Raw genomic sequence first — 20,810 nt, 5'->3', positions numbered from 1 at the left:
TTTTAGTGACTCCCATTTTGTATATATATAATTAGTGGTTACAATAGTAGTAGTAAAATCCCTGAAGACCTTAGGAAACCGAAGGCATGATATGCTCAAATGATTAAGCAGGTTAACCCTTTGTCAAACAGTTTGCACTCTGTAAAAACTCCTTGCATGGACAAGAGATAAGAGTGTAAATCATATGGTCATATGGTTATCACATGATTGGTTTGGTTGGTTTGTATAATTCCACACTCAGCAATATTCCAGCTAAATAGTAGCGGCCTGTAAATAATCGAGTCTGGACCAGACAATCTAGTGCAGGGCTCCAGATAATTTTTCATCAGGAGTACGTACTCCTTATTTTTTCAATATAGGAGTACTGGAAAAACTTAAGAGTACATTTAGAGTACTGAATGGAACTTAATGGTGTATCAATAATCTTGTGTTTCGTTTCATATATGCACCACAACATTGCTACTCTTGTGTAAACCGGTCAATATACAATAAATCAATAATTTTTCAGATAAATACGTCTGTAAATGATTCTAAGACCATACACCATTGCTCTGGTGCGTATCTGCTACGCTTCCTAAATTATTTCCTGTCGTATCGTGCTTATGTTTTATCCATACATACGCCGATACGGCCTTTATCTGGAGCCCTGCTAGTGATTAACAGCATGAGTCTGCTACCTACTTACCATACAAATAGGGAAAGTAAGAGACTCACAGTCTTATTACACCTAAAATAAATATCAACATTGTGCTATTTTCTTGGTTCCTACTTGTTAAGAGTGACAGTGATATAACTGTGTATTGTCTTTGAAGAAGTAAAACCTGTTAGTCTTTCTAAAACTACTATTATGTATTATTGTGATATTGATGATTGTATTATATACACTGTTAATGCCTAATTACTCCAATAAATATGTGCCTAAAATTAAAATAATGACATAAAAATTCATGTTCCTTGGAGCAACAAACATCTTGTGTCTATAGAGTCTGTGTGCATCCAATGTCCTCCTCTACTTCGACATCATACATGAACACTCGACCCACTGGCCTACTAACCTGCTTCTGAATAAGCTCCCTCGGTCAGCACATTCTCCCCCCGGCACTGGGCACCAGACAACACTGTGCACCTCGTCGTCATGACCACGCAGACGGTGCAGGATGTACCCTCGGGATGACACATCCAGCAGCAGTATGTTGCCTGATTTATACCTGGCAGGAGTAAAACAAGCATAGTCACTAAGGTTACATAATCCCCCGCCGCAAATTATCAAATCAAACTTATAAAGTAATGAAAGTTTAAGTTAAATGTCAACAAAAACATGACCAGTCAACCTCTCTTGATATCTTGCTCTTTAAGTGTTCAAACACGCACATATTTTCAAGACTGACTTTGACCTTGATATGAATGTCATAGGTATGAAATATGCAACAATAGGACTAAAAAAATTGTTTATTGAAAACATTCAAGGGAAGTCTTAAAAGTCTATGAAGAAAATCCAGTGAACCATTCTTGAAATATCTTGCTGACAATTCAGGTTAACATGCTGAAATCTTCAAAGTGTCATCGTGACCCTGAAAATTATGTGAAGGTCACCAAAATCGACTGGGCCCTGCACCTGCCCTAGATAAAGCTTGGTTTCAAATATGAAGAAATTCCTCCAAACGGTTCTTGAGATAGCTTAACATGCAGTTTTACATGCTGAAATCTTCAAAGTGTCGCCATGACCTTGAAAATTACGTGAAGGTCACCAAAATCGACTGGGGCCTGCGCCTTCCTAGATAAAGCTTGGTATTGAATACGAAGAAAATCCAGTGAACGGTTCTTGAGATAGCTTAACATGCAGGCAAAACGTTCAAGTCCCCTTGTGACCTTGAAATGAAGGTCAAGGTCACCAAACCTGACTTGGGCCTTTCTTATACTGAGAAGAACCTAGGTACCAAATATGAAAAGAATCTAGTGAACGGTTCTTAAGATATTCCAATTTGTACGGACGGACAGAGACTAATACTATATACCCCGCTTCGCGCGTTAAACGTGCGGCAGGGGATAACTAAACTTGACCTACTTCTGGTTGACCTTAATTTGCCTACATTGATCCATGTTCACATCCATATAGTTATGTGATAACAAAAGCATTATAACTATGATAAATAAGTTTGAATAGCTATGCATGAAATCTTCATTCTATTTTATGTTTAAAGGTCACATGCCAAAAAATCAAACATAATTAAAACACAATTATCACTTATTCATGACATATAATATACATTGCTGATTATGAAAAAAAATACAAACAAACTTATAAGTGTACAATCGCAAATCAAAAGTGCAATATTTTGTACTTGGGTTTACTTTCCTCGAAACGAAGCACCCGGGATACCGATCCCAGTCAGAGCGGGTTGGTGTGCACTCAAGACTTTAGTGTAACGAGGTCTTTCATTGGCTGGTTCATTTGTCGATGCATCATGGCTCATTGTGCGTGTGTGTGTGTGTGTGTATAGAGATGTTGGGTTTTGTAAATACATGCTCATATTTTGTGTATAACATTTTGCAATCAACAGACATCAAAACATGTCATGTGTACAAGTATCACACCTGCCTGTCAGCGTAATTACATAATGTGACAGAGACCAAACTCGGGCCATAAATCAATGCGTTTTGTTTATGGTTTATAGCCTGATAGGTGTTCGAAGTTGTGTATTGAATATTGTCATCATGGTCATTAGCAGACAGGCAGGCAGACACATAGGTGTCAATAAAACAGACTTTGAGTTTGTCTGTGACAACGACATATCTATATCACAGTTAGAAATTCTGTCAACGCTAAATAATGACATTGCTTGTAAGTATCGAACTGAGAAAGTGACTCGGTAAGAAGAGCGTGTGGTGAAATAGACAAATGAAATTATAAAAACAGTTAAATTGGTAATCTACTGTCATAACATATAAAAAGCTTGCGCCTGTGAAATATCAACAAAGCATTAGAAAAATAGCTCACATCAAAGCCTTCACCTAGTATTCACCGCCAGCGAAGGTTTTCCATCTTGAAATGTCAAACGCCTCACTGGTTGACACATAGCTGAGTAGATCTAGATCCTAACAAGGTTCTTTTATGTAATGAGTAGATTATTTACTATTTGTTTTGATTAGACTACTCCTGTTCACGACCTTATATTAAATCCGGACATCCCGCTTCCAAGCTGCGCGATCCTATTTCACTGCGTATGCGCTATGAGCGCAGCACAGCTGTTGAAACCACTTTTCACCCCAAGAGCTGAGGTGAACTTTATAAGTTGAATTTGCATTTTTGATGAGTTGTATCTGTATGTCCATACTGAAAGGTATCAGAATCTGCAAAGTTGTGTTTTACGTTGCATGTGACCTTAACTTTTAAAAAGAAGGATTATGGCTGGGGTTTTTTTTCTTCTGACATTCAAAATCAATCAACTTGTGAGTGAGTTAATTCGGTTTTATGCCACTTTTAACAATTTTCCAGTATTACAACTATTATCATGGTAGGGGAGACCAGAAACAGTCTTCACACATTGTACCCACGTGGGGAATTGAACCTGGGCCTTCGGCATGACGAGCAAACGCTTTAACCACTAGGCTACCCCATCGCCCCCAATCAACTTGTGACCTGACACCAAGAAATCCTGATATTTACCATCTTCTAGTGTTGGGAATTGGTTAAAATCTCATAATTGATGATTGGTTCATTACAACCGATCAATCCACGAAAGTAATTGGTTAGCTTCATTTATTAAATTTGATAATGCACACAAAAAATAACAAATAACAAAAAAAACCATGTAGTTCTTTGTATTTGTAGTTTGTATTCGATTATGAGAAAACATGATCGATTGCTTGGTCATTTAGCCACTGCGACCAATCTTTGATTATTTCAATTAATTGGACCACCACTACCATCTTCATAACTACACAAAGGGTGTGGTATTTACCTGGGAACTACAATGGTTTAACTTTCATTTCTACTATTATACTGTTATTGTTACAGTGTTAAGGGTAATTATATCCAAATATCAACCCACCCTACAGCCAACATGGATGGATTGTGTGGGCAGCAAGCCAGACTGAAAATGAAATCCTTTTCATGTCGAAAGGTCTGGTGTTCATCTGTGCGGTATCGCCATACAACCACGGTCCCACGTTCATCTCCAGTGACTATCAGGTCAGTCTGGCTGCGTGACCAAGACAATGCTGTGATCTTGTCCTGTAAATAAAGTAATGATCAAAGTTGCAATGTCCAGTCAACAGCATATGGTATCTGTGACACTAAAAGAATTTTCACCAAAATCACACCAATCTGGTGAAGTGACACTCAAAGGCTGGAGACTGTAACAGGCGTGGTTTGCTCTGTCTTGTGGAAACTACGTGTTCAATGTGTGGTTCTACTTTGCGTTGTGTTTTTCCCTTTCAACTGGCATGTTTACCACAAGAGAGTATACTCCAGGTATAAACCCGTAAATCCGTGAGCAGAATTCTCCTCTACGCTGTTTCCCGATTACGAGATGCAGCCTTGCGATTCAGGACATAAGACAAAATGTATATCACCATTTTATTTACACAAACTCCAAATGTAACAAAATATATTTCTGGGAAGTTTTAACCAAAATCTAAATTAAATTAACAAACATGATTCCCACCTAATCCCGACCTAAGATAAATCTAGCATACTACAGCTGTCTTTAACAGCGGTAGTTAGTTTATAAAACCACCCATCCTTCCCACTTTCTAACAATTACCCTGTATATCTAAATAAATATATACCTAAAACTACATACCTTTATTCCCCTCCACCACCTATACCTATGCCTACCCTCCTATTTCCTAAGTGCTTCGCCGTGAGAGGGGGGTCAACTGTTTCGTCTCGAAGCAAGGACTGGTCCGTCACGGAGCAAATTCTACTTTTTCGCAAAGCAACTGGGAAGCTGTTTCGTCTCAAAACAAGGGCTCACCTATCCTCGGGTGTCTCCAACTCAGACAATAAAACACCTGTGGTGCGCTCCTTATATACGCAATAGCGGACCTGTCCCACTAAGCGAGGAGCACACCCCTACCCTTGGAATGGAACCTTCCAGTGCGTGCAGCCAATCGCTGTGCCGAAACGGCAAGCGAAACCAAACAAACCTGCGACAGCCGTAACCCGCATGTCCCCGCAAACACCGGTAAGAAAAATCCATTTAATATACCCAAAATGTATGATTTATACCCCCAGCTAAGTTACTAACGCCAACCCACTCCTTCCTAATATCTATAGCACCTATTATACTTATCCCCCGTTACAAGACCATCAAGCCAACAGCAAAACATTATACTAAACATGCTGTTTTATTGTTAGTTCAAGCAAACAGCTGTGTGAGAGAGGTAAGGCTTTTTTAACCATATTTCAGTTATAACAGTTTTATCATGTTTATATTGGATATGGGATATCTGTCAGTCTTGGACATTCAGAACTGTAGTACATAAACACATGAACATGGTGGGATAGGGGGTATTTTTCACTGTCTATTGGAAGGTTTTAGACACATGCATTTGGACACAGTCGTTATTCAGGTGAAAACATATGGTGATATTTAGAAAGCACTTTTACGACAAAATGTGAGATTTAATTTACAAGGTGAGACTCACGGCAAAAACGAGAGGCATTAATAGTTATGTTAATTCTTACTTTGTGTTCGGAGTGACTCTGGATTTCAACCTGAGTATTGACATCCCACAGTTTCACTTTCAAATCATCTGCTGAGCTGCAACAAATATTCAGTTGGCTCTGTGTCTGCCCAAGCTTAGCACATGACACCCGATCTTTATGTCCAGAAAATGCGCTGACATACCGAGGTGGAGTTCGGGGTACAGTGGATATGTCAAAAATGGCAACATCGTGTCTTGCGCCGAAAACGTAGAACCCACCGCGATTTGAATCACTAATTTGACTCAAATACCAGTTTGGTGAAGCTGGAAGAACCAAGCTGGCCATTCTGTTTTGTGAATGATACGTGTTATGCTTCCATGAAAAAGTAAACAGCCTTCTAAATGTTTGAATCGAAGCAAATATCCCGGTACAACGTGAGGAGTACGCGATATTATCAAAAGTGGTTATTGGAAAACGGATTACTATAAATGTTATCAAAAGCATCCAACCTTTAGAATATCTAACCTCTCAAACATTTTAGATTTTGTATATGTTTTATTCATTTCGAATTCTTATGTTTACCCACTATTATGCGACACATCTTAATTTTGTCTAAATAATAGTCTATTATTTCGTTTTAAATGTGTTAGTTGTTTTTGTGTTTTAATTAATCTCATTTATGTCAAGTCGTTGTAATAACGAAAAACAACGTATTTATCTATTGCTCACGTTGCCTTTCTATGTGAATGTCATTACCGTGGATTAGATATTTATAGTATTGTGAACACCACAAATAACATCCATAAATCTGTTATATATCGGCATATTTTTGTTACGACAGTACGTAAATCAAGGGCAACCATCAAAATGGCGTCCATAAGCATGCCATGTGAGTGCACTTTCATATTTAGATGCCACATTTTATTGCAAATATCTCATCAGTTTTTCTTGATTAAAATACGTTATGATCATTCCATCGGTGAGATGTTGCACACACAATATAAACTCGTTGGTCAAGCGAATTCAATGCATTTGACCGCTGTTGTCATTGTAAATTTCGTGTTGCTGATATTTCTATGTATTTCAGGTATCAACTGGCTTATCCTGAAATCTGTAGCTTGTACAGAGAAACCTGTTCGATGTAGCACATTTTTGTAATTTCTGATATTTTAAAATATACATTAACGTTTAACTGTCATTGGTCAACTAAAATAGCGCATATGGCAACTATGTTTGTTAATCCTTTGATCAATATGAATTATTTACTCATCTGACCATTCCTGCACTGCAGCATTAATATTACATAATGCGTAATTCATTCGTATTGGATCTGGATTTATAATGCAGTCTTTGATTGAATAATTACCACCAGACATGCACCACCAATTTATGTAAACACCCTCAGAGGCAGGGGTAAATGATTATCAAGTGAATGATGACAAATACAACATGAACACTCACTTTGATCAAGTTAAACAAATGATAATACTTGAAGTGATGATAATTTTTCTTTTTTTCATTTTGTAGGCTTGAGACTTTTAAGAGCCAGCAACCAAACAGTGTTTCGGTGAGCATCAAATTTACTGCTTTGAGTTCTCCTCTTTATCATATTTCAGTCAACAGCTGCTTCCACTCTCACTGAATTATGATGTCTTACTTATCTCTGGTAGATTGTTTTTTCTATACACTCAAGTTCAACCGCAGAGGTACCTGTGTTTAGAATGAACATTCAGAAACCCATGCTTGTCGTAAGAGGCGACTAACAGGGTGGGGTGGTCAGGCTCGCTGGCTTGGTTGACACATGTCATCGGTCCCTAATTGCACAGATCGATGCTCATGCTGTTGATCACTGGATTGTCTGGTCCAGACTCGATTATTTACAGACCACTGCCATATAGCTGGAAGAATGCTGAGTGCAGCGTAAAACTAAACTCACTCACTCACTCAGCCGCAGAGGTTTGTTGTGAGATGAGTAAAGTGTTTGCAGGTGATAATTGGTTTGCATGATTGTAAACATGCTGTGACTGTCTTTGTCATGTAATTTCTTTGTGATAATTTCAGGCAATTTATCCCCACACTTAACCATGCTTCTTGCATACACACCTGCAATACCCTCAACACAGCTTACAGAAACACAGACTTTGATAAGAGCTTGGGCTTTAAGATGAAGTCTTGGAAGTGGGAGAAGTATAACCATATTGTGTATCCCCCACAGAAGGAAGGCGAAAATATCAGGCCAGCAGTGAGTAGCTATTTGTTCTGACAATATATATATTTAATAAGGTGTGCTGCATCTTGTTAGAATACCATGTGTATCCAACAAATGTTTACATTGAAGACCAACAGAAAAGTGGTATTGCACATTTGTCGTCCACTAGTCAACTCTCATTGCTGACTATTGGATGCATCTACAGCTCAGCCCGATAATTGTATTACCTCCCTTTGCTGGCTCCACCTTCTCACAGTAGCCAATCAGATAAGCCGTTGCAGCCGAGCTTGCCAGTGTCAACAAAGATGGCGGCCACAGCCGCAAAGGTTTGCTGGCTGTGCGACTCAGATTTAGGGGAAAATCATGCAGACAAGTTGTCAAGTCTGAAACCTTTAAAAAATATATGCAAGAACTCCTTCTACCCCTTTCAGGGTACCTCTGCAACAACTGTGTTTGCTAAGTTTAATTGGTTAGATAAAAGAAGCGGAAGTGAGTTAAGATAGAAGCCTTGTGATTGGTACGCTCAACTTCCCAGCGTAGACACTTGATTTGATAATAGGCCAGCAAAGGGAGGTAATACAATTATCGGGCCAAGCCATAGATGCATCCAGAGTACTAGTGGAGATGTATACCCTGGAGATTATCGAGGATGTATCAGTGTCAAATGTTTGAATGTCTGATTGCCAAACATGATGAAATGACCTGTCTATTTAAACGTTTTCAGGAAATCTGCCATGCTAGATTTCAAATCAAGTACAGTCCCCTGAAGATGTGGTACATTGCGTAATGGTAAGAGTTTTTCACATGAGAGGATGTGCATGAATTCAAAACAGAACTAGTTAAATTCACTGTACTTTAGTACAACTTCATCAGTTATTTTGGAAACAACAAAGCTTTTCATGTAACATTGTAAACACAGTGAGAGTGAATCACATGTTGTACAAATATCTGAATTCATAGATTTGTACAGAGGTGTGGTTGGGAAATGTGAATATGTAGTATTTTTACCCGTTTTGTGAAACTCTGTTTCAGTTATGGGCGTTGGGGTAGCCTAGTGATTAAAGCGTTTGCTCGTCACGCCGAAGACCTGGGTTTGATTCCCCACATGGGTACAATGTGTGAAGCCCATTTCTGGTGTCCCCCGCCGTGTTATTGCTGGAATATTGCTAAAAGCGGCGTAAAACCATACTCACTCACTGTTTCAGTTATTTGTGTGTTGCATGTTGCAGATACGAGGGATGTCAATAGATGAAGCATTGAAACAGCTGTCATTTTACAAGAGGAAAGGGTCTGCTGTCATGAAGGAGGTTTGTTGTTTAATCTTAACAGTGTAAAAATGGTTATGGTTTGTTCTTTCACAACACACTTTGTTGTCATGTAATGCATATCTTGATACACTAATAGTGAGACTGATTCACATTGTATCACAACAAAATAAGAATGCATGAAACAGTTATCCATACGTCATCTCATGATGGAAAGAACTGGTCAGTTTCAGTCATACTATGAGCATGAAGATCTGAGAAAAGTTTATTTCATCAGGCAATAATTAGTTACTTTTAAGGCAAGCATTCTGTGACTTGTACAAGATTAAAATCACAACACTGTGCTTGATAAATTCCTTTATTTCATGGTGCCCCTGGACATTAGTATCTGTACACTGTTGACAGGTGTTGGAGGAGGCCCAGGAGATGGCAGTCCGAGACCACAATGTAGAATACAAGTCCAATTTGTGGATTGGTAAGAAGCTTATAGTCAGTTTGCATGTTTTCATTTATGTGATTAAGTGGTTTTTATTTTCAGGTAGTGATCCTTGGCTTATCAAAACCATACCTGTGCTCATGGATTTTAACTAAAATACTGACAGGACCCATGTGATGTTGCTAGAATATTGCAGACTGCAGCAAGAAACAGCATTTGCATTTATGTTTTGGTCATTGCTTTGTTAAAAGGTTGTTTAGGAGCAGTGGGGTAGCCTAGTGGTTAGAGTGTTCGCTTATCACGCCGAAGACCCGGGTTCGATTCCCCACATGGGAACAATGTGTGAAACCCATTTCTGGTGTCCCCCGCAGTGATATTGCTAGAATATTACTAAAAGCGGCGTAAAACGTAACTCATTCCCTCACTAAAAGGTTGTTTATGTTTCCAGCCTCGTCGTTTGTTGGTAAAGGTAAGACTGTGAAGGGTCTTCGGAAACACCGCGGCCCCAGGTACGGGATTATCCACTACCGCTACTGCAACATCTTCATCAGACTACAGGAGGGACCCCCTCCCAAACACTACTACCCCCCTCCTGCCACAGGACACGAAAAGATGGAGGAGTTTATCAAGAACCAGAGATCCAGAAGGATTATTCACTCTTTATGAGACTATCCCTTTCAAATCATTTATTTTATTTTACTCCTGGGACAAGGACTTGCCACAGCTAGACCTGCATAACAAGTCTTTGCAGAGTGGTTCTCGGATATTTGCAATTTGCTTTATTGGTCGAATTTTGTTTGGTCCTTGCTGGTGAGTTTCATCAGTGTGATTCATATCTGTGACCAATGTTATTTTGAAATTTCCCACATGAAATTGGAGCATGGGTGGCCCAGAGGACTAAGTTGTCAGCTTGCATCACCTAGTCATTGGTTCAAATCTCAGATTCACCAGACTGACATTTGGTTAATCATCACTGTCCTCCTTGAGGTTTATGGACGTGTTAAACAGCTGGTAAATGCCTTCAATGTGCAGCACAGGCCTCTTCCAGCATCATACATCATAAAGCTGACATGTTTCAAGCAGTTGTAAGTCGAGTAGCACACACAGGAAGTCAACTGGTGTGGGTTACCTGCAGGGCTGTAGAAAGGATGGTCCACCAACTCCCTCTCCATGTGATGTTTTTTATCTAGCAGGGGTGGAAATAACTTTAAAATTGCTAGTGTACTCCGGTACAGTGGCACATGTAAAATCACTTGCCCTGATAATTCTTCCACTATACCGGCCTATTTTCTTGTCGTGACAACATAATAAACATGGGAAAGTCAACTGGACACCGGTACAGTGTGATATACAAATTTGCTAGCCCAACAGAAAAAAACACTGGACTGGGGCGTCGGGCAATGGGTTATTTCCACCTCTGATCTAGGCAGCTGTTCCTGGAACTAGGATGAAGATTGAGGAAAATAGGTCGAAGAAGTGCACACCAACATCTGGGTTACATCATGTGGTAAACTAGTGTCGCATCAAGGGTCTGCTTCTCAGTTGTAGACAATAATATATTCAAGTTGCTAAGTTAGTAGTGTGTGTGAGAGAATGTTTGTACAGAAGAATAAACTGTAAATATCTTGGTTTTCATGTTAAGGAGTTGTAATTTGGGTTCTACTGACTGGAGAAAATTGCCAATAGTAATTCAGCAGCAGCTGTATCCTGCCAAACATGTGGTAAAATGAATTGAAAACTTACTGATGCCAGTTCTAGATAAAACAGGTCTAGATAAATCCTGCTACTGTTAGTTTTCTCAGATCAGAGATTATTCTTCCTTGGACTTCATTCCAAATGTCCAAGAGGAATTCTTTGGCACAAGCTAAGTGTCAAAGGAAGAGGTTGACAGAGAGGAAGCATTCACTTAAACATGTTAAATGTTTGAGGATGGTTGCCATGTCATTCAGTCTTGTATGTCCCTTGTCTGGGATGGAGCCTTACCCTGAAGTGGATTTGGTCAAAATATGATGAAAGTATAAGTAAGCTTTCCGGATGTTTCTGTTGTTACTGTTAGAGGCAGGAAACTCCTGGTGACATGTCAGTGCAGTGTCAGTCACAGGTCAAGGTCATCTTTAAGGTTATTAGGTGTAATTAATTTGGCAGTTACATTGGGTGGCTGTATTCATAACAGTTTGCACTGTATGTTCAAACCTTTCAGTGATCAGAGCCTGCAAATACAGGACCTCACATGCATTTCAGGAGGCACAAAATGATTTTCTGATGACGAAAATGGTCATAACTTGCTGTCTTTGTTTATCTTCAGCTGCCATCTTATGTATCATGGCATCCCTAATGGGCATGGTGTCATATAAAGGGGGTGATGCTCCTTCCTTGGACATGGTCAAGAGGTGGGCAGTGAAGCAGCTGGAAAGTGTTCAACAATAAGGAAGAATTGCCACCACAAATTACAATATTTATAAAGTAATCTTAATCCTTGTATATAAGACAATGCCTAGCAAAAACAAATTAGAACTGAAAAGGTAAATAATCTTGTCTAGTGATGTTTGATTGCAAATTTGACGTCTTTACTGAGTAAGTCGTTTTCTGTTGTTTGTTCACATGAAGCGATATGATGTGGTTTTCTTACCCCCTAAATAAAGTTTTATGATAGTGTAACCCATAGATAAGCCGACCGCCTTCTACAGACTGTTTTGTTTTTTTGGATGGGTGGGTCCTCAAAATTCGTCTTATCTACGGTAAAATACGGTAACTCATCGTGGCAGTGTCTACAGTAATGGACAAAAGTTGTCTAATCCGGTCCACTTTACAATCCGGACAAATGAGTCCGTAATAGACAGATTCCACTGTATATGATAATTAGTGATCACTCATCCTTGTCTTGTGTCCTTTTTTGTGCCTGCTGCAGTACAGGGGCGGATACAGCTTTTTTAGAAAGGGGTGTGTGTGTGTGTCACCCAAGTTTCAATGGTCATTTAATTTCACAAAAGAGGATCCGCCTATGCTGAAGTGTGACTAACTGGCGGTAGCTATAAGATGACACCATGGGTATAACCCACTGAGTTATTCAAGTACAAAACCTCTTGTCCCTTGCAAGGAATTTATTCAGGTCAAAAGTCTTGCTTTGGATATCATTTGCTCTGAACAGTTAGCATGGAAATATTTCACAGGAAACAGGTGTATAAAAACGAGTTAGTACAATTATTGCACAGAACAGGATAACAAAACATCACAGTCATGAAAACCTGATACAAATCGATACAATTGTATACAAAATATTTAGAAATGAAAAACTCCATTGTGAACAAGAGGTAACACAATTACTACTGATATTACAAATATCAGCACAACCTATTGAGCACCAGCTCCCCAGGAACCAGTGTTGTCCACAACGTAGACAAACATTTAGTCTCCAATATTTACTGAAGTCTTGTACAGTGACATCCTTGGCTTTTGTCCAGGAGTCAAACAGATTATGGAGGAAGCACTGATAGAAGACTCCAATAACCTCAATAAAGGTAACATGACAATGAAATAGGCAAATAATATAATATCTGAAGAGAATAAACAATATAATGTATCTGCTTGAGTCAGCATTAATTGCTCATTAATTGCATTACGTAATGATCTTTCTTTAAGAATTGTCATTGCTCTGCACTGAAATTAAAGTTAAAGAATCATGTTCTAAGTTGAACAGATACATGCTCAATCAAGAAGTTGACTAAACCACAGATAGTTGACAGATGCAACAAATATGATTTAAATAAGTGCGGTATATTAATAACATGACTGCTATGCAGAAGGTTAAAAAATAACGAACTGAAATGAACAGAATAAACTGGTGAATTAAATGGAATGGAAACTTGAAAAAGATGCATAGAACCTGCTTCCAGGGCATCTTATAATGAGATTACGGGCATTGAGGAGAGTCTTGTCCAATGAAAGACCATCCCTGGCCTGATAAATGCACCTGGAGGACAGTTTGCTCCACTCGGCAGTATCCACTGATAGGATATTAGAGGTAAGGACAGCGAATAAAGAGTTGTGTTTGCCAGGGATGTCGGGCAGCCAAATGTCTAACTATACAATCAGGTAAGGCACTCCATGCTCCTAAATCTTTAACAGGTACTTGATGAGTGCTTTGAGACATTCCTATTTAAAAATGATTTGCATTATATAATTTCCGTGCAGATAAAAAACAAAAACATTCTAATATTACCAGCATGCCCTGATTGTATGAAACATAAGGAAATATATTTTTGATTCCTTTTTATCAACTCCAATTAATAACACTAAGTGCATTTACATTCCCCCAAGGATTCTCACCAGTGCATTGCAGGTCCATACACACGCATGCCCAAATCTATACACATACGAACTCAAAAACAGGTACAAAAAAACAAACATTTTGAATTAAACGGTCAAATATGCAGAAGTCACAGATGTAGCTTCCTACTCATGTAGGTATACCTTTCATTGAAAAGTATCAAATTGTATAAGGTGAAAACGCTTAGTCCTCAGAGTGACACGAAAAAAGATTATAACAGAGTATATTAATCAGCTCTAATTTTCCTGAGTCTTGTCCGTTCTTTCTTTCTTGAAGAAAACAGAAAAACCATAGTTTCAGAACAGATCATTCCTGGTTTTAACTATCTGATTCCAGGGGACACGGCCTTGAACGTTTCAAAAACATTTCCTGATATTTGGGTCATTTCTATGCTTATATAGAAAGAATGCGCAGTGCTCAACATCATGAAAACACAAGCCAGCAAGGTCCCCAAACACTATTGCAACATAGACCATGATGCTGTCAAACCAGTACAGTAGCACAACCCAGAATGCTCATGATGTATCATCGCAATATACATCACCAGTCTTAGATTGCACCATTGTGACACATCACTGAGCTTCACCATGCTCTGGGTTCCATCCTGATGGACCATGGAACGTCGGACATTGTAGCCCTGCCATGGATCTTCTTCTTGCCCACCACCTCCAGCACCACCTGCTCCTTGTACCTGTTCCACAACCTGTTCAGCATCAGCCGCTGATGCAGGGACTGGTTGTCAGGAATGAGGGACTGCCGTTTCTGGGCCATGGCTCGAAGTTGCTGCTTCTTGGCAAATATCTCAAACTGGACTATGTTCATACATATACACTTAGCCTTGCCATCGGCTATCATGTATACATTTTCCAGATCTTCTCCTGGAAACAAATTAGAGGAAACAAAGTCAATAGGAAAGTGAAAACAACTAGGCACATTCCTAGAGAGAAATGTCATGAACTAAATTTCAATATCTTCGATATACACACTATATGACTTGGTGGTGCAGTGTCTCAGAGTTACGCCCTTTAGTTGGGCCACGATCCGTTGGCAATTGATTTGAATAGCATATTGGTGGGACGTGATCCTTGATACGTCAGTATGATACCCGTTATGAATCACAAGGATGGCAAATTTTCTCTGACATTGTTTTTAACAGTATTGAGCTGTCATGCCTCAGTGTACTATATAACTATAATAACTCAATACCTGGTGTGACTACACTCATAATCAACATTCACTTGCTCACCAGCTCCCATGTAGTCCCCCTCGTACAGCCTCGTGATGGTGAGGTTGCGAGGGTGCAGTGAATGGACCCTGTAAGCTCGGCCGTAGTTTTTGTTCAAGAACTCCTTCTGTGACGTCTTGTTCGGCAACACCAGAGTCGATGGTTTGTGAGGGGATTTGAGACGCACAAGAGGGACTTGCTTGATGACGCGGCACTTGCCAGACATGAGGAAATAGATTTTGGGTGATACGCCTTTGACGTTGCCAAGAATGATCTGAAACCGTGGAACACAAAGGCCGTGAATTGCAAACCAACCAACAAAATATATTTATGTCATCGAAAGAACATTCTGACATTGTTTTACACTAATTAAAGCCATACTTTGGGTTTGAATACAATAAATGTCAAGAAATGAGAGTAATCTCAAGCCAATTTTCTGGTTCCTGCCGTCGTCATATTATTGTACATTAAAGCACACTGAGACAGTTATTGAGTTACTGTGATGTAGTTGAGATTGGCAAGTGAATGCTTAAGAAGAGGCAGTTGGAAGAGAGACCCAACTTACATTGGAACAGGGTAGAGAACACAATTGTCAAATAACACACTGTCAATGAGCTCAAGGTAAACGAAAACAAGACCTTTTCTCTTTGTTCTTATTTGACCAAGAATGAATTGAGCTAGTATCGACAAACTCCAGAAATCATCAACTATCTCAGGCATTTTGAAATCTCACATCATTATCCTTATAGTCCATGATACTGGACACGTCTGCCACGGCTCCCAGCTCAGCTTCCGTCCAGGACTGGAAGTACTTAGATCCATGCAGGAAGTCGAGCCTCTCCCGCCGCTGTTGTTCCCACGCCTCCCTCACAACATCGTTGAAGTCTGACTTACTCAACATCAGAAGCTCGCAGTCAGCTGTGGAGATGAGTTTGAGGGGGTAGTGAATGAGTCATGGTGTTTGGGGACCAGTTAATGAATATGTTCGCCAACCTTTTTCATCGAAGAATCAATGGGCAAAGGATTTCGGAACATGTAGGCTACCAGGGCCATGATCCACAAAGCGTTCGTAGCGCTACGACATTCGTAAGCCAATGATAAACTAGAGTTACGACAGGTCGTAACGTTACGAACGCTTTGTGGACCGCGACCCAGGACCCAAACACAAGAACCCTCAGGATCTACGAGGCACAAGAGAACAGTGTAACGATACTAAAAGAAAAGATTCTATATGCTGACATCGTGTTTTGTTCTACACTTGCAGGTTTTGCACGGTTATCGTTAAGTAATCGAGCCGATATCAGATAAGTCAAAGACTGAAACAACTATCCAAGCTGTCTGGACACAAGGGCACGGATTATAACCACCCAGACCCCTTTAATATTATCCAGCTTCTTGAAATGTCCACTGATCAGAATTATTCGGCGCTTATAGATACTGTTTATATTTTTGGGTCTTCACGTCGAGCTTTATGTTTTACTTGTATACCTGGACATGCTCTACATAAAAAGTATCTCTCCAGTGTGAGTGTGTGTGTAGGAATGGAACAAGGAACATACTGTGACAGATAACTGTGGCGCTTCTTTTGACTTTTCTGACAAAGGCCAGCTCACCGAAGGTAGCGCCTGCCTTAATGTCGGGGAGATAGGTCACCAACTCGCCACCTATGCAAGGAAAGAATTTGTTGAGTTCAAGAACAGCAATAGTTCAGCTGAGTCTGAAAAGCAACCACATCTACAGCAACTATGTGAGTGAGTGAATGTTGCGCTTGACTTCCGATGGATCGTCCAAAGCAAGGATGCCCGACACTGTCGACCATTCGCAACTACTTACTTCTTTCTTGGCCGTCGACCACACATCACGATGCCCGCAGATATCCAGTGGAGGGTATAGACGGAAAAGGGTGAATACCTTATGATCCACATTGATTCAATTTGCAAAAACTCTCCCTTTCCGTGTATTATTATTACTATTTCATGATAACTATCGTCAACAATTATTCCTTTGACCATCAGCAAATGAGTAACAAGGGACACTCTTTCAGTAGGTATATAGCAAGTAAACCCCTTAAATACCTGTTCGTGGGTCTTTCTCCGACAATCTACACCCCAGCGACCCGGACACGACGAAGTAGACATTGGTCCCGTCATGACCCTGCTTTATAACCACCCTCCCGGCCCCGACCTGCTCGTAGTGGAGACGGTCAGCCAGGGCTTCCTTCACATCCGTCGAGTACTTGGCGAACACAGGGAGTCGATTAATCACCTCCTGGGTAGCAGAGCAAATGATAAGAAAATGTCAGGGGGCTTACCTGCCATCCTCTGGTAATTACAAAAAGTGGTAATGAGATAATCTTTAGTGCAACCTTATGGGTTGAAAGCCATGTGGAAAGGGATATATGTTTCGTAGTTTGGTGACCATAGATATTTGGGTAAGAAAGATCATGTTACATCGTCACAAATGACCACGCGGTTTTAAGCGAGTGGAACACACCACATGCACACGAATACGATTTTGTATAGTTTTTAGTATCGAGGCTATTAAAATATGCTGAAAGTTCTTAAGATCGAGACAAGCAGGATACCTGGACTTGAATTTTCGGTATGCCAACAGGGCGAGGATAATTAATATGGGAGGGATGGGGAGATCGGTTTTCATATACATTTGGGTTGTCCTAACGGTAATTCGCGAATCGTCATCAGAATCGGTAACCAGAATCGCAGTTCCTTGAGCAATTAACATAATGATGCAATACAATTTTATAAGATGATTTTGTGCATAAGGTCGCGGCCGGGGGTCAAGAATACAAGGGTAGAAAGAAGTCAAAGAGTAAAGCATGTATGTGGTTTAAGTCAACCCCAGTGCAAAAGTATTTTTATTCTTATTTCTTCAAATCTTTCTACCAAATCCCCTTCTGTGCAACATCGTCTTAAACTTCTGTGCCACATCGTCTTAAACGATACCTCGAGTAATACGAGATTCAGTTGAGTTAAGGATGCTACAATGACCTTCTCTATGGTAACCTGCACTGAAGGCCAGATATTTAAGAGGATACTGAGCACACTGATGTAGGGCACATGCAAATGACATAAAGACAAGTCATATGGCATCAGTCCCTGCACTCACCAACAAACATTTGATATCCCCTTGACCTCTCTGGCCTGATCTGCGTGCGAGGGCCTCTCTAGCTCTCTTCGTCAATCCCCCATAGTTCTTAGAGCTGGTGCAGAACTCGCGGAAGTCAAAGCTAATGGCTCTGCCGTCCCGCCCAATCACCCGGAACACTTGGTCGTCCTTCTGAACCTGCCCTGCCAACTGGCGACTCGTGCCACGAAACAGCAGGACGATGTTGTAAATCTTCTTGAAGAGCTGCACCAGTCTAGGCTTGTCACCAGAGGACTTCACCGTCTCCTGGGGTTGGACGACGGGATCAGCGGGAATTGATGTGACGGAGACACAGGGCGGCGGAGCTGGTATTGTTATAGTCTTGGACAAGGCTTGAGACAGCGTACTTCGCCGACGATTCTGGGAACATATATCGTTGAGACAAAGTGGTCAAGAATCACCCTGATCATTCAGTAGAATTTTGAAAATTTATGAATTACTTCTGGTGTACATACCGTCAGAGAGTAAGTAATACAGAATAATTTCTTAATACCAGCAAGTCGTTATCAATCTTGTTTGTTAGTTAGTTTGTTTGTTTGTTTAACTCTGCACTAGTCCGGCTACATGACGGCAGACTGTCAGTAATCGATCCATGCAGTGAACGATATTCAGAGTGAGTGTGTGAGTGAGTTTAGTTTTACGCCGCACTCAGCAATATTCCAGCTATATGGTGGCGGTCTATAAATAATCGATTCTGGACCAGACAATCCAGTGATCAACACCATGAGCATCGATCTACGCAATTTGAATACGACGACATGTGTCAACCAAATCAGCGCCCCTGACCACCCGAGCCACAGTTTACATTTAAACTTACATGCTGAACGTAGCATTCACAAACAAAATTAGATGTCAGCTTTAAAAGCGCCTGTACTTCAATAAACATTCTTTATAATAAAGAACAGGCTTTTTTCATTGTCTATTTACGACCCGAGAAGACCGGGTAAGGAAATTGGCCTTTATGAACCTATGCTTGTCGTAAGAGGTGACTAACGGGATCAGGTGGTCAGACTTCGTTGGTGCATGTCGTAGTAGCCCAATTGCCTAGATAAGATAGATGTTCATAATGTCAATCACTGGATTGTGTCATCCAGTCTCGATTATTTACAAACGATGTCTAAAGGATTGCTGAGTGCGGCGTTAAACAACAAACGGACAAACTATCTGTTTACCGTTGGTGTCTTGAGAGAGTCATTTCTTTCTAAGCACGTTGGGCTTTCAAAGGACACAGTTTGTTTGCTGCCAACAATCTGACAAGTTTCTACTTCATCAATGTTTTTCAACGCATCATGATCGTTGTCTGTTGGTTGGGCATAGTTGGAGAGTTCAGATGCGCGCAGTCTTGATTCGGTATTTCGGTCCCTTGAGCTGAGAACACACAACCTGTACGGACTTTCAACTGAAACACGAGACGCGCGACTATTTCGACTTTTTCTACTGTCAACGCGACTCTCACAAAGACTGCTCTCTGAGATGGCTTTCTTCTGCCCCGTGGCTGGTTGATGAGATACAGTTTCAGCTGAGGCGCTGACAATCTTCTTTTCTTTGGGTGCGACATCAGTCCGTGCCATGTCTTGACGTTTTTGAACGATGGGCATGGGTCTGTTGTAAATGTTACTCACATTTGGGTATTTGTCAAATTGTATTCTACGCAAAATGTTTGGATATCCTGCCAATAAACGTTCAATTCCACTTCCCTTTTCATTTCTAGTATCGTCTGCCCATTTCCCCAAACGTTTCGATGCTCTTTCCTTCGCTTTATCATACCCTTCTCTGCCGAACGACATCACGCCTTACAGACACGTGCTATTGTTTACGTCTGTGAGGTCAGAGGTCGTCGTTATGCGCGCATGTCATGGCTCTACTTCCGCTTCCTATTTTCATCAAGGCATGTGCTCGGATTAGGTATTCAGAGAAGAAGGTCGTTTAATTTTGCTGTATCTAGTAGGTATGTCTCATTACGATATAGTGTTTCGAGCGTGTGATCTGAATATCTGATCACCAGCTGACGACAGAAACACCATCGATCTCCGTGAGGTTGAATAATCGGATAATTTCCACAGCAGTTCGGCTAACATTGACGAAAGAGTAAACAGTAGACTAGGAGCTTGTGTCTTCTGTTGAGTTACATAGACATGACATGCCTAAATTATTATCCACTTGCATTGATTTCACAATAGCATGCCACTAAATCGTTTTCAGACAAAAACTATTTACAGAGTAGTGCTGTGTACCGTGAAGGTGACATTCACAAACTAGCTTTCCTACATGATCATACATGACGAAATTGTTTCACGTGGACAATAATCTGAGCTGTGCAACAAAGGGAATAGTGCACGTTTTTTTATTTCATCAAAGCGTGATCGATCTCACCTTGCCATGTTTAAGCTGCTTTGAACTCTCCAAAAAGTCAACTGCACTGATACTTAAACATGTACGTATTGCTGCAACATTGAATCTATACTGCTGCCATCTGAAAACCACAGCATGGTAACAAATAGCTTTGACTCGCTAACACCTGTATATAAGC

The 20,810-nt window shown here is 40.4% G+C and overlaps 3 protein-coding genes across 3 annotated transcripts in view; 1 reads left to right on the top strand and 2 right to left on the bottom strand.

Moving 5' to 3' along the window:
- LOC124281616 (gem-associated protein 5-like) overlaps positions 1-6,094 on the bottom strand; it is a gene marked incomplete at its 3' end in the record, with an annotated part of 37,203 nt that extends 31,109 nt beyond the window's left edge. Inside the window, exons 1-3 of the mRNA XM_046717550.1 lie at positions 5,693-6,094; positions 4,053-4,234; positions 1,056-1,208 (exon numbers count right to left, since the gene is read on the bottom strand). Of these exons, the coding sequence (XP_046573506.1) occupies positions 1,056-1,179 (124 nt within the window). The remainder of the gene's footprint in view (positions 1-1,055; positions 1,209-4,052; positions 4,235-5,692) is intronic.
- A 377-nt stretch (positions 6,095-6,471) lies between these two features.
- Positions 6,472-11,190, top strand: LOC124281631 (39S ribosomal protein L22, mitochondrial-like). The gene is made up of 8 exons (XM_046717565.1): positions 6,472-6,542; positions 7,181-7,220; positions 7,715-7,895; positions 8,587-8,645; positions 8,833-8,839; positions 9,092-9,169; positions 9,533-9,602; positions 10,012-11,190. The coding sequence occupies exons 1-8, from the start codon at positions 6,521-6,523 to the stop codon at positions 10,227-10,229; spliced, it is 675 nt and encodes a 224-aa protein (XP_046573521.1). The 5' UTR covers positions 6,472-6,520; the 3' UTR covers positions 10,230-11,190.
- Positions 11,191-13,221: 2,031 nt separating this feature from the next.
- On the bottom strand, positions 13,222-19,851 carry LOC124281615. Its single transcript, XM_046717549.1, has 7 exons — positions 19,453-19,851; positions 18,242-18,640; positions 17,191-17,383; positions 16,675-16,779; positions 15,849-16,033; positions 15,137-15,389; positions 13,222-14,768 (listed from the first exon to the last, which is right to left on the bottom strand). The coding sequence occupies exons 1-7, from the start codon at positions 19,849-19,851 to the stop codon at positions 14,473-14,475; spliced, it is 1,830 nt and encodes a 609-aa protein (XP_046573505.1). The 3' UTR covers positions 13,222-14,472.
- Positions 19,852-20,810: the final 959 nt, after the last annotated feature.

Source organism: Haliotis rubra, unplaced genomic scaffold, assembly GCF_003918875.1.
Source record: "Haliotis rubra isolate DU_JTF1 unplaced genomic scaffold, ASM391887v1 Scf286, whole genome shotgun sequence".
In the NCBI taxonomy this organism is placed as follows: domain Eukaryota; kingdom Metazoa; phylum Mollusca; class Gastropoda; order Lepetellida; family Haliotidae; genus Haliotis; species Haliotis rubra.
The sequence above is the reverse complement of the archived record's forward strand: the minus strand, read 5'-3'. Positions and strand labels throughout refer to the sequence as shown.